Below are 12,055 nucleotides of genomic sequence, written 5' to 3'. Positions count from 1 at the left end.
TAGCTTTTAATGCACACCATGCCTAGCAATTCACCTACATTGGCCTTCACTAACTTGGTGCCCTCCAGACATTTTGGACTACAAGTTCTATCAGCAGTGCTGCCTGTGAAGGTCATCAGGTTGGCAGAGATTGGCCTACAGTATTACATGCTACAAAGTTTACTACTTATTTAGAAGCGTCACATTAACATAGTTGGCCTGTCCAGTTTATGCTTGCACACCATTTTGTTTTAAGATGCTGTACCAAAGAAATCAGGCTGAATACCAAATATCTAACATAGCCTTCTCCAATCTGGTACTCTCTGAATCAGGCTTCCTCAACCTCGGTCCTCCAGATGTTTTGAGACTACAATTTCCATCATCCCTGACCACTGGTCCTGCTAGCTAGGGATCCTGGGAGATGTAGGCCAAAAACATCTGGAGGGCCGAGGTTGAGGAAGCCTGCTCTAAATGTTTTAAACTATGAACTATCATCCCCAGCCAATGATAAGAGGAGATGGTAGCTGCAGTCCAAAACTTGGACTGCTGAGGAAAGGTGATCTAGCATAAAGACAAATGGCTAAGGAGTCAACAATGAGCACGCTAGATTATTCTGTTCAAGTCCCCCGAAAACTAATACTCCATCCAGTCAGCCTCTTAAGCCACTTACTTGCAGCTGTCGCAACCGGCTGAGCAATGTTGGGAGGTGGCTTCAGCTTCATCAGCTCATTAAGACTATTGTTTTTTAGCAGATCTTTTAGCTGGATCTGGTCCTTGGGAGTTGTGGAAGTCAGGGCATTCCGAACTGCTGGCGCTGCAACTGACGGCCTGGTAGTGGTGCTGGTCTGTATAATTTTTGCTACAGTGATCGTCTGCCTGGTAGTGGTGACTGGGGTTGTTTTTGTCATTACTATGGTAGTTCCCAGAGTAGGAAGCTGGTTTATTTGATTCAACACAAAGGTTGTAGTTGATGGTGGTTGCTACAGAAAGAACAGAAAGATCATTACCGTTTGCTGGAAAACCAAACTTAAAACTGTTATTTAGTCTTGGCTTGCAAGTGAAAGCAAAAACGTAAAACTGAATAGTTCCGGTTTCAATTTCAGACTCCACAGCAGTGTCTCATTTGTTTGATTGAGCTGGGCAAGTGTTTGTATAAAATCTTAAGTTTTTTAGAAATTTGGTTATAATATCTAATAATAAAAATTAGTGCTTGCAATAATTAATATAATGAAAGCAGTGAATGGAGGAAATGGAGTTGGCCAACAATGCAGCAAGAATGAAAAAAAATTTAATGGCATGCAGAAACTGTGAGCAACTGTGAGTTGGTGGGGAGGGAATTAAGATGGGGTACTTATAAAGCTTTGTTTTTTGTTTTTAAAAACACATGCTAAGTTAACTCTGGGGCATCAGAAAAGTTCTCAACACAACTTACCCTATGCAAGTTTCCTAACTTAGGTAAAAGTTAAGTAATTTTTAAAAGATTTTCCTGGATTCCCGCCTCCAAATTACTATTTAGTTTTTTTGTTGAGCTGTCATTTTAATAGTGGGTGGCATCCAATGTTTTTGTTCTGAGTGGATGGGGCTTTCATTCACGGGATCAAGAACAGTGCATTATACAATGTTGATGGTGTGGGCAGTTTGGGACCTGTTTAGTACAACAGGTCTTAAGAAGCACCGTATACTGTACAATACTAAGGGTTCCAAATATACTCAAGTAAAATGTCTCCCCAAGGTAGATTTGGCCCTAACCATACAATACATACATGAATCAGCATGATATGCAAGACAGTGAACACTGAACTCTACACTGTAGTTTAACACCTTTCCCATAGAAAAAACTGTTTCTTCATAGCTCAAGCCATTCTTTGATACAAGGTATCTGTGCTTACTCATTTTTCTTTCTTCATGCAATCAATTCCATCAGAGGCAAATTTCCAACTCACACACTTACCATATTTTTCCGTGTATAAGACTAGGTTTTTCCCTTAAAAAATAATGTCAAAAGTTTGGGGCCATCTTATACACGGATACATCTCTCCCCATTTTCTTAAATCGGAGTCCCCCAAAATAGGGGGCATCTTATAGGTTGAAAAATACGGTAATTAAGGCTTTACTTCTCTTACCCTGATGTTCAGTACAGCTGGAGAAGATGCAGTCTGTGGTTCTGTTTTAACAGCAAGTGATGCTTCAGTCTCCATGCCCAGTTCTAAGGCACTAACTGGGGCTGACTAAAGAAAGGCAAGAGAATAAAGTCACATTGTGGAACATATCTTGGAAACAACATTCAATTAAGACAAGCATCTGACTTGCTTTGCCTTTTTATTTATCTATTTAACACAGTCTACAGTCAAGAGGAAGCCAAAGGCAGTTGGTCTCTCAGCCAGCAATGAAATTGCTCAGCAACCTGAGTGAATGGCTTAATACCAAATGACAGTTGGAGGAGAGCTTTTTTTCTCAGATATATTCCAAAGAAGATACTGTATGCGCAGACATGCAATATGTGTTCACAACAGGTATGCAGATATTCCACACAAGATACTCTTGCACTTACTACTGAAAAATAAAAAACACTGACAACTGTGACCTCATGCAATGTCTAGATGACAACACATATTTTTATATAGTGATTGTACGAGTCCTCTTCAGGCATCTGCGATGGAGTTTCTATATGGAGTGACAGTGGTGCCCTGCACGCTCACCCTCCATGCAAGCGCAGTGCTGTAGCTCAGTGTTTCTCAACCTTTTTCCGACCATGGCTCACTTCCGATTTTGTTTCCTTCCTGTGGCCCTTCTGTCCTACTGGACAGCTTGGTGCAAACAGTAGTGGAGTGTGGAAGTGGGAAGGAGAAGGGGAAGCAATGCTGCCATAGAGTATGCGTGGCGATTCATCCACTGGGAAGCGTGGTCACTCCTCTGTTCACGCTACTTGTTTTCTATTTTCTTATGTTTGTGCCATGGCCCCCCATTTACCCGTGGCCCCCTTGAAATAACCTGGGGGGGCCCAGGGGGCCATATGGCCACCAGTTGAGAAACAATGCTATAGCTTACACCATTAGCCTACACACATCTTCTCCTCAGTATCAAGAGGAGGGCAGCACAGGGAACAGTAGCAAGAGTTGGGACAAGCACACAGCCTCTCTCCATATGACTTCAATGGCATGAATCGAAATGCTTAAATGAGGCTAGGTTATTGCAATTAATTTTGAAGACAAGACTGACCAGGTGATGGATCTGATATTATTAAATGCTTAAAATTTTGCAAGACGTAAGCAGCACCACAGGCAGAAATACAATATGTTACAATGTCACAAGAGAAACTTTCCTAAACTTTCTACCACTAGGAGCAGCACATAACCCAAAAAGTTTATTTCCTAGGTTTTATCACCCTATCTCTAGCCACAACACTAAAGCACATTATTGACTTGGAACTGGGCAAATTTAATGTACAAGAGGCTAGGATACAATGTTTGCACCCAAATTGAAGTTAGGCACACTTATTCAACAGCCATGTTACTTCATATCCAAGCTATCACTTTGTTTTAGTGTAGAATAGGTAACTTTTAAAATATCATTCTTTTCCCTTTTCAATCACCCAGTATCAGCACTGTACTTGAAAAGAAAAAGCAGCTCAAACGTTATTACAGTAACCAATTTAAGTGTTTTTGTTTTATCAACCTGCTGAACAGCTGGAGCTGGGGTTGCAAGACCCATATCTGTAGACTCAATATCAAACAGGTCATTTGGGCTGATTCCACTCTCACTCAAAGCAGCCAGCAACAGATCTTGTCCTGGTTCCACCATCTCTGAAACAAAGCAAATTTACAATTAGGTGGTTTAAGTGGCAAGAACTCAAGAAGACAATCCGCCTGTGCACTTTCCACAAGCACAGCTACAGCACCTATGAAGTTACAAATACTTATAAAATTATAAAATTATTCATAAAGCATTTAAGTCTTCACGGCATTAGGTGAAGAACTGTTGTTCCTGTTAGGTAAAGTCTATTAGGTTAGGTCACACTTCTATTGTTCCAAAGAACCACCATAATGTCACTGGGATTTGCTTCTAATAAACTGTATAAAATCAGGGCACTGGAAGGTTTGGTCAGAGCAGTGGAACTTAAGTTACAAATAACTATGCTGTTAGATATAGAGCGATTCTGACAACAGTTCATAGTTAAGAGGACTGCACGCCTTGTTTCGCCAAGCCAGTGATGGCCAACTGTTTTGACAAGTGAACCTAAAGTCTGAGGTATTAGGTCAGAGGTAGGGAACCCTTAGCCCTCCATATGATGCTTAACTACAACTCTTATCAGCCCTAGCAAGAATGGCGAATGGCCAGGGATCTTGTCTTCTGCGCATGATAGTAGGCAGGAGTGCAGGCATGACTATGCCACACGTAAGCTAGTGGGTTCTTCTACTCTCTTCCAGGAGTGCCTGTGTCACATAAGAAAGGGGTATCACATGTTGGCCACAGCCACCTGGATAAGTTGGCCAAATTATAAAGTATCACCCCCCAATACTTTTATTTTTCTGCTTTGGGTCCTTAATATGGACATTATCACTTGGTTCTACTTTTCTGTAAAGTCTGCTCAGCATATATGGTTGCTATACTCTGACCATATTCAATACTGTTAACTTTAAACGCAGAGCCACAATTTCTCTTTCATTTACTACAACTGTTTGCATTAGACTAACCCTTCCCATAACAAGGAAGGTGATACCATTAGTTTCCAGTAATGAAGAGCACAGAGTGAACTACCAAAAAGCAATACTAAAACACATTTACTATTAAGGTTATTCTCCCTTGAGTTTTGAATGAACTGAATTGGTCTCTAAAGTTGTGTGCAGCTTCATCAAGAGCTCTACTAAGTTTTGACAATTTCTCTCTCTCTCTCTCTCTCTCTCTCTCTCTATATATATGAAGCCTTCCACCTGAATCATTTTTAAGGTGGATTATAGTGGTTGTAATAAAGTACAACACTTTGCCCTCCAACTGATGGATGGGGCCTTTGAAAACAGTTTGGAAGCTTCAGTTACTGCAGCCTCACAGGTTTAAGATGAACAGAACAGAACACCAATTCTGTTCACATTAAATTGGTTGCCTGTATGATTCTGAGCCCAATTCAAAGTGCTGGTTTTGACTTTTAATATTCTTTATGGTTCAGGAGCCCAATATTATTGGGAAAGGCATTCCAGAATTGAACATACCTGGACCCTTAGATCATTATGTGAGGCCCTTCTCCAGGTCCCTCCTCTGAGGGAGGCTTGGAAGGTGGTGGTGGCAAAGGGAGACGGCCTTTTCAATAGTGGTCCCATATCTGTAGAATGCTCTCTTTAGGAGGCCTGCTTGGCACCCTCACTGAAATCTTTTCAGCACCAGTCTAAGAGACAATTTACCCAGGCCTTTGATAAATTCAGTTGAGTTTGGTTTACAACCAAAGCTTCCTGTAGCTGTTACTGGGGGTGGGGTTTTTATATGTTGCATGAGACATTTTCCCCTTGCCTACAGTACAATGTATTGTGTATATGTTTTTAAATGCAAGTCACTTGCAGACATTTTAGGTAACAAATGATTAATACATTTAATAACTAATAATATGAAACTAGGTCATGGATAAAATATATTCATTTTTAAAAGAGAATCTCAGGAAAGCCTGTGAAAATTATCACAGTCATTTATCAGGATTTTAAGTTGAATACAACAGCTTTCAAAAAGTGCCATTTATTTCAAGCAGAATGTTTTCTGTCTTTGGAGCAAGAAAATATACTCATGTTCACAAAATAGATCCAGGTAAGTTGTTCTCCCCTATCAAACTCTGAGAATTATGTTCACAAAGTTAAACCAGCAGGGTTAATGGCCAGGGATGATATGAGTTGCAATTCAGCAACTTCTGGAAGGCCACAAGTTCCCTGGCTCTGGGTTAAACAGACTTTGGATCTATTTCACAAATTAATGTTTTCCAAACAATGATGATTCCACAGGAATGCCGCGAAAAAGTTCCTATATGGATCACCAGATCTTAGCCTTCCACATAAACCACATGTGCAGGACATAAACCTCCAGGTTTGGTTAGATCCACCTGTGTAATTGTTATACACATGGTATTGATTGATCAACTAGAACACCCCCTCTTAGTAGCAGAATTTTACATTTCCCTCAAAGATGAAAGTCTGCTTGCTGAGATAAGGAAAGAGAACTAGAAACATCCAGGAATGAAAATGATTTCTGCTTAGTCAGGCAGGCAGAACAAACTACAGCTGTCCCCACGTTTAAATGCAGCCAATTCTCTTTAGAACTTACACACCTCAACAAGGTAGCTCAAGGCATCCTTTGACAAAGGGCTATAAGCTGAAGATTGTAACTTCTTTCACAAACAAAAGAAGCATAAATTCCAGCTCACTGAAAAAGGCTCCATACATTATAGAGCAAGCCAGAACAGCCAGCTGCTATTTCAAAACACTGGAGTTGAAAGACCATGCTTCTTTACTATCTCTAATCTTGATGTATCCACTGATATTAACATTTAGATTTAAGCAAGGTGTGTGCAAGGACCTTGGTTTAGAAATGATTAGATTTTTTTTTAATGGACCATATACAATTACAGTGCTATACATTAGGGGATTACCTGTTACACACTCAGTCCTCACCATCTTTCTTCTCTGCCCAGCCTGTGTGGAAGCAGGGGGTGCTAGATGATTAGTTCAATTAAGGTGGAAACAAGACCCTGCCCTAACGAAGACACTAGGTCAGTGGTAGCCCATGTGCTGTCCTCCATATTTCACTAGACTACAATACGCATCAGTACAAGCTGGCATAGCCAATGATGAAGCATGATGGGAACTGCAGTCAAACAGTAACTCGAGGGCACCAAGCTAAGCCGCACCAGGAGCTGCAAGGCTTTTCCAACAGTAAAACAGCTTGGCATAAACCGCAAAGAAAGTAGAAAACCCCATTCCTAATGGGGAAGGAGGAAGAAGACCCCTTGCACCATAGACAAATTGAAAGGAAAACCCGTAAGAATTTTTTTTGGGGGGGGGCGAGTGTGCGAAGGAGACGACACACCAGCTCAGTTACTTTCTTCCCAGGGGTGGCTTTAAAGCAAATTCCTCCTCTTTTATGTGTGTTATATGGGGCCAGTTATGCTTATTCTCAAGCTGAAGGGCTGGGGGAAGAAAGAGCCCCCTCCCCGCAATGCAACGGAGAACTTCAGGGCTCTGCGCTGTGTTGGTGTTCTTAAGCCCGTCTGGGGTGCGCTGAGGGGAGGGAAGAGGCGGCAGAAAACGTTCCCCTGCGCAGCCCTGAGGGAGGGGACCCGAGAGCAACACCTGAGAGAAGGTGCGTGTGGGGGAGGAGAGCGGGGGGGGGGCGCTTCTTCCTTCAATACAGCAAAGCTACGAGAGACAGAGAGAGAGAAGGCGGGGCGGCAGCGGAGGGACCCCCCACCGACGAATGAAAACCAAAAACGCCCCAGAAGGGTCGGGGCAGGAGGGACTCACTCTGGCCGGGATTCCTTCCGCCGAGCTGCTCTCCCTCCTCGACGCCTCAGCCGCTTTCTAACTCGCCGCCGCCATCTTTGCGCGCCCGCCTGCCCTCCCCTCGCGCAGAGAGGGCAGGGGGAGGGAGGGGGCGGCGCGGCGGCGCGCGACGAGGGAAAGGCTCGCGGCGGCGGGTGACGCTGCGCCACGTGACCTCAGCAGGACGGCTCGGCTGCTGGAGCTGCTGCGGCCGCCGCCGCCTTCTTCTGCCCGGAGACGCGCGACGCCACTGCGCAGCCACGTGACCATCGCCCGGACTCCGCCGCCCCTCCCGTCTCCCTTGCCCCTCGCGCCCAGGGAAACGCCAGTGCGCACGCGTGCTCCTTGCTCTCCGCGGCGTCGTCACCACAAGCTCCTTCGCCGCCTTCCCTCGCATCACGTGGCGGGCTGCCCGGACGATCCTTCGCCGCGTCCCTCGGTCACGTGGCCCGCCGTTTCCTCACGCTCTTCCCTCACTTCAGAGGAATGCGAAGGGGAGGGGGAGGCGCGGCGGGGGGAGGTTTCTCAAATGCGAACCCCCTCCGTGAATCCCGACGCCGGCTCGTAGTTCGCTGGAGTAACCCGCAAGCTGCCGCCTCAGGCTCGAGGGCCGGCCTAGGCCCGATTTTTTTCCCCGTTGGGAGGGGCAAAAAGGAGGAGGTCGAGGAGACGACCGTTGGGAGTCACGTGATGCTGCTTCCCAAGATGGCGGCGCCGTGCGTGCTCACGCAAGACTAAGAGGTCACACGTCCGGCCGCATCGCGAGAGTTTGTTACTCGTGTGGTCTGACGGGAGAGAGTCGTGCCTCCCGAGAGAGCCATGAGGAGAAGGTCCGGGGGCGCAGATAAGGCACCGCGCAGGCGCGCACGCGGGTCTCTCTTTCGCATGGGAAGTATCCGCAGCAACGCGTGTCGCGTTTGGCCCCATTCCCTAAATGTAGCTGCACGTCCTCGTCTTCTGGAGCCAGCGCGGCGTAAAAACTGAAGCCCAGTTGCTCTGCCTCTCCACCTCTCAAAGTCGAATTCCATTTCAGAGAAAATGCACACGCTATTTCTTATTACCACTACTGTATTTAGTATAGAAATACAAAAATACGTAACAAAAAACAGTGACTCCACCCACGCACAAAACCATTTAAAAGGCTGTACGTAGATGGGTCAAAGGCCGTTGGTGTAGAGGAATGTTTTTGTCTGGCACCTACCGTATTTACAGAGAATCTTATTGTTACCACATATACTGTGACTTATACTATGAACGCAGGTGTTGCACTGCGCAAAACTCCCCAGTAAAGGTCTCATGGGGAAAGCTGTGTAAAAAATTTCCTGGTGTTTTTATTTAGAATCTTGTCTGATTCTGTTGGAGTCTCATCATCACACAAGGGGCAGAAACAGCAGATGCCCATCAAATGGGACTTTGGTCATATCCGTAGCACAATGGCTTCTTCCAAAGAATCCTGGGAGGTGTAGTTTCCTCAGAGTTTCAATTTCCACCACGCTTAACAAACTACAGTTCCCAGGATCCTTGGGGGAAAGCCATGTGTTTTAAATGCACTGACTGCTATGGAAAAAAGGTTAAGACTGGATCTGGAAGTCGTTTTCCATTTCTGAAATAAATCTTCCTGTTGCCAGTTCTCAGTGTTTTCATTTTCTGTGGTGTAGAGCATTCTTCAATATTTTAGGCATCTTTTTATTCACTCACAGTGTGATAGGAATTTTATTGTCTTAGATATATGATAATGTTCATAAGTGTACCAACCAAGCACATACATAGATCAGCACAGGAAGGCCAACCTGAAACCATTTTGATTCCTAAACTGAGCAAATGTTTTCTCTGCAAGGTCAAACTGGAAAAGCGTCCCCATTGTCTTTTCCTTCACAAATCCTGTCTTAAGGGTATGTCTGTGTTTGAATAGGGTGTGAGTCTGTGACCTGGCCCAGGAACTAAGTATTTATCACTACAAAAGAACGGCCAGGCTCCCCAGGCAATCCAATTAAGTAACCTGCCAGATAGGAGATAACAGGAGAAAACCATTATTCAAAATTCTGTTTTAGACCGCCTTTTCTGTGATGTAGGTGTGATGTATCTGAGGGATGGTCTTAGGTTACACCCCTTCTGTGATGTATGTACAGTGGTACCTCACAAGACGAATGCCTCACAAGACGAAAGAGTTTTCCGTTTTTTGAGTCTTTCCGCAAGACGAATTTCCCTATGGGCTTGCTTCGCAAGACGTTTCGTCTTGCGAGTTCTTGTGAGTTTGTTTCCTTTTTCTTAAAGCCGCTAAGCCGTTAATAGCCGCTAAGCCGCTAATAGCCGTGCTTCGCAAGACGAAAAAACCGCAAGACGAAGAGACTCGCGGAACGGATTAATTTCGTCTTGCGAGGCACCACTGTATGATGTTTCTGGGGGTGGTCCTGATTTACAGGATGGGAATTTCAAAAGTCTTTATAAGGCCTTGCATACCATTTTTCTGGGTCCCTCCTCTCTCCTGTGGGTGAGGGGAGCACCCTGTTGCAATAGATCAATAAAGATCAAGCTTAATAGCTACTTTGCTTCTCAATATTCTCTGATTGTCCTCTGTTATTCTCTCCTACCAATAGGGAACCTATGTAAGGACTCTATATGGGCTCTTGGATACCCCATAAGGGAAAAGGGCAATTTTTGTTTACAACACAGGGGAGACTCTGTCTTTATGATTCTCCTGAGACAGACGGATACCAACAACAACATACATACATATACTTACATACACACACATATATATAGCTGTCAACTTTCAGATTTGAAAATAAGGGATCAGCAGCCTCACCTGTCCCGGGGACAGTCTATGGGATATCTAACAATCTGGGATAGCAGCAGGAAGCAGTGGGAAACGGTGCTGGAATAAGGGAATTTCCCGCAAAAAAAGGGAATGTTGACAGCTATGCATATACATATGTTGGGAGAAGCAATATATATAAAAATGTATTGCTTCTCTCAGCCTTGGATTCAAGTAGAACTCAAACATGGCTCTCACCACTATTTTTCTTGAAAATTTGGTGCTGGAACTCACCATTAAGACCTCCCTCAGTCTCTTAGAATGGCAGTGGTCCCCACCTGAGAGGTGCTGGAACTGAGTTCATGCGAGTTCCAGCTGCAAAAAAAAGCCCTGGCTCTCACACTCAACTTCTGCCTGCTTCTAGCCCAGCTCTCTCTCACACAGGACTCTGGTTTTGTCTTTCTTACAGGAGCCAGGTGAGAGAGCACCCCCACCCATTTGTCCTTTTGACAGAAAGCCACTTCCATACTTAGATGATAACTATGACCTTTCCCTGGCTAATTCAACAATGGAATCTTCCAAAGGATTTTAACCCTTGCTGGATTCAAGAATTAGAAGGGATGCAGGCATCATACAGCCTAACCTCCACTCCAGTTTACACCATTATGTTACAGGATGCACATTTGAGGTGTTTTGTGTTTATTTAAATATTAGATGAATTGTTTTAATGAATTGGCCTTCATGGTACATTCCAACTCTACAATTCTATGATTCTAACTTGTATTTTATGTTGAGACACTCTGAGACTTTTTATATAAAAAGCAACTGTTAAATAATAAATAATAGCTATTAAAGAATAATTTCACTTGTGAAGAATACTCACAACTTCAGCAGCGCCATAGTTGCATGTCTCCTCAGAAGTAAAACTCATTGGTGGTTCGGTAGTTATGCACTGCATATCGGGAGTGCAAGGTCTGCACTGTGTTTTACTCGAGCTCCAAGATTCACCAACAGGAGTCAGGCGAAAGAGACGTTCACTTAGGGCTCACCCATACTGCTGATTAATGTGGGTAGAAAGCTCCCTGTACCTCCACTGATTCTTTCCTGTCTATAAGATGTTGTCCCATAGACAAGTCCTGTTGTTGTTGTTTAGTCGTTTAGTCGTGTCCGACTCTTCGTGACCCCATGGACCAGAGCACGCCAGGCACTCCTGTCTTCCACTGCCTCCCGCAGTTTGGTCAGACTCATGTTTGTGGCTTCGAGAACACTGTCCAACCATCTTGTCCTCTGTCGTCCCTCCTCCTTGTGCCCTCAATCTTTCCCAACATCAGGGTCTTTTCCAGGGAGTCTTCTCTTCTCATGAGGTGGCCAAAGTATTGGAGCCTCAGCTTCATGATCTGTCCTTCCAGTGACCACTCAGGGCTGATTTCCTTAAGAATGGATGCGTTTGATCTTCTTGCAGTCCATGGGACTCTCAAGAGTTTCCTCCAGCACCATAATTCAAAAGCATCAATTCTTCGGCGATCAGCCTTCTTTATGGTCCAGCTCTCACTTCCATACATACTGGGAAAACCATGGCTTTAACTATACGGACCTTTGTTGGTAAGTCCTATATCACTGCTTTCCCACACTTTCCTCTCCCTCAATCCAGACTTTCTCTTACCCTCTCCTTTATGGAGTATCCCTGATACAGTATGAGAAAATATAGATTGTGGGAGGGAAAATGAGGGAAGGGTAGGGTAATTTTAAGATGTTTCAGTATTTTAACCTTTGCATATTTTAAAATAGGTTTGTAATTTTTCCTCAG

The 12,055-nt window shown here is 44.3% G+C and overlaps 1 protein-coding gene across 1 annotated transcript in view; it reads right to left on the bottom strand.

The window, feature by feature from the left end:
- The window catches only part of SBNO1 (strawberry notch homolog 1), a 37,170-nt gene extending 29,523 nt beyond the window's left edge, over window positions 1-7,647 (bottom strand). The window contains exons 1-4 of the mRNA XM_080985045.1: window positions 7,476-7,647; window positions 3,655-3,782; window positions 2,103-2,207; window positions 650-959 (exon numbers count right to left, since the gene is read on the bottom strand). Coding sequence (XP_080841171.1) covers window positions 650-959; window positions 2,103-2,207; window positions 3,655-3,780 — 541 coding nt within the window. The 5' untranslated portion in view covers window positions 3,781-3,782; window positions 7,476-7,647. The remainder of the gene's footprint in view (window positions 1-649; window positions 960-2,102; window positions 2,208-3,654; window positions 3,783-7,475) is intronic.
- Between the last annotated feature and the right edge of the window lie 4,408 nt (window positions 7,648-12,055).

The sequence above is a fragment of the Podarcis pityusensis genome, assembly GCF_964106645.2.
Source record: "Podarcis pityusensis genome assembly, chromosome: 16".
Classification (NCBI taxonomy): domain Eukaryota; kingdom Metazoa; phylum Chordata; class Lepidosauria; order Squamata; family Lacertidae; genus Podarcis; species Podarcis pityusensis.
This window is presented reverse-complemented; position numbering and strand designations above follow the sequence as displayed.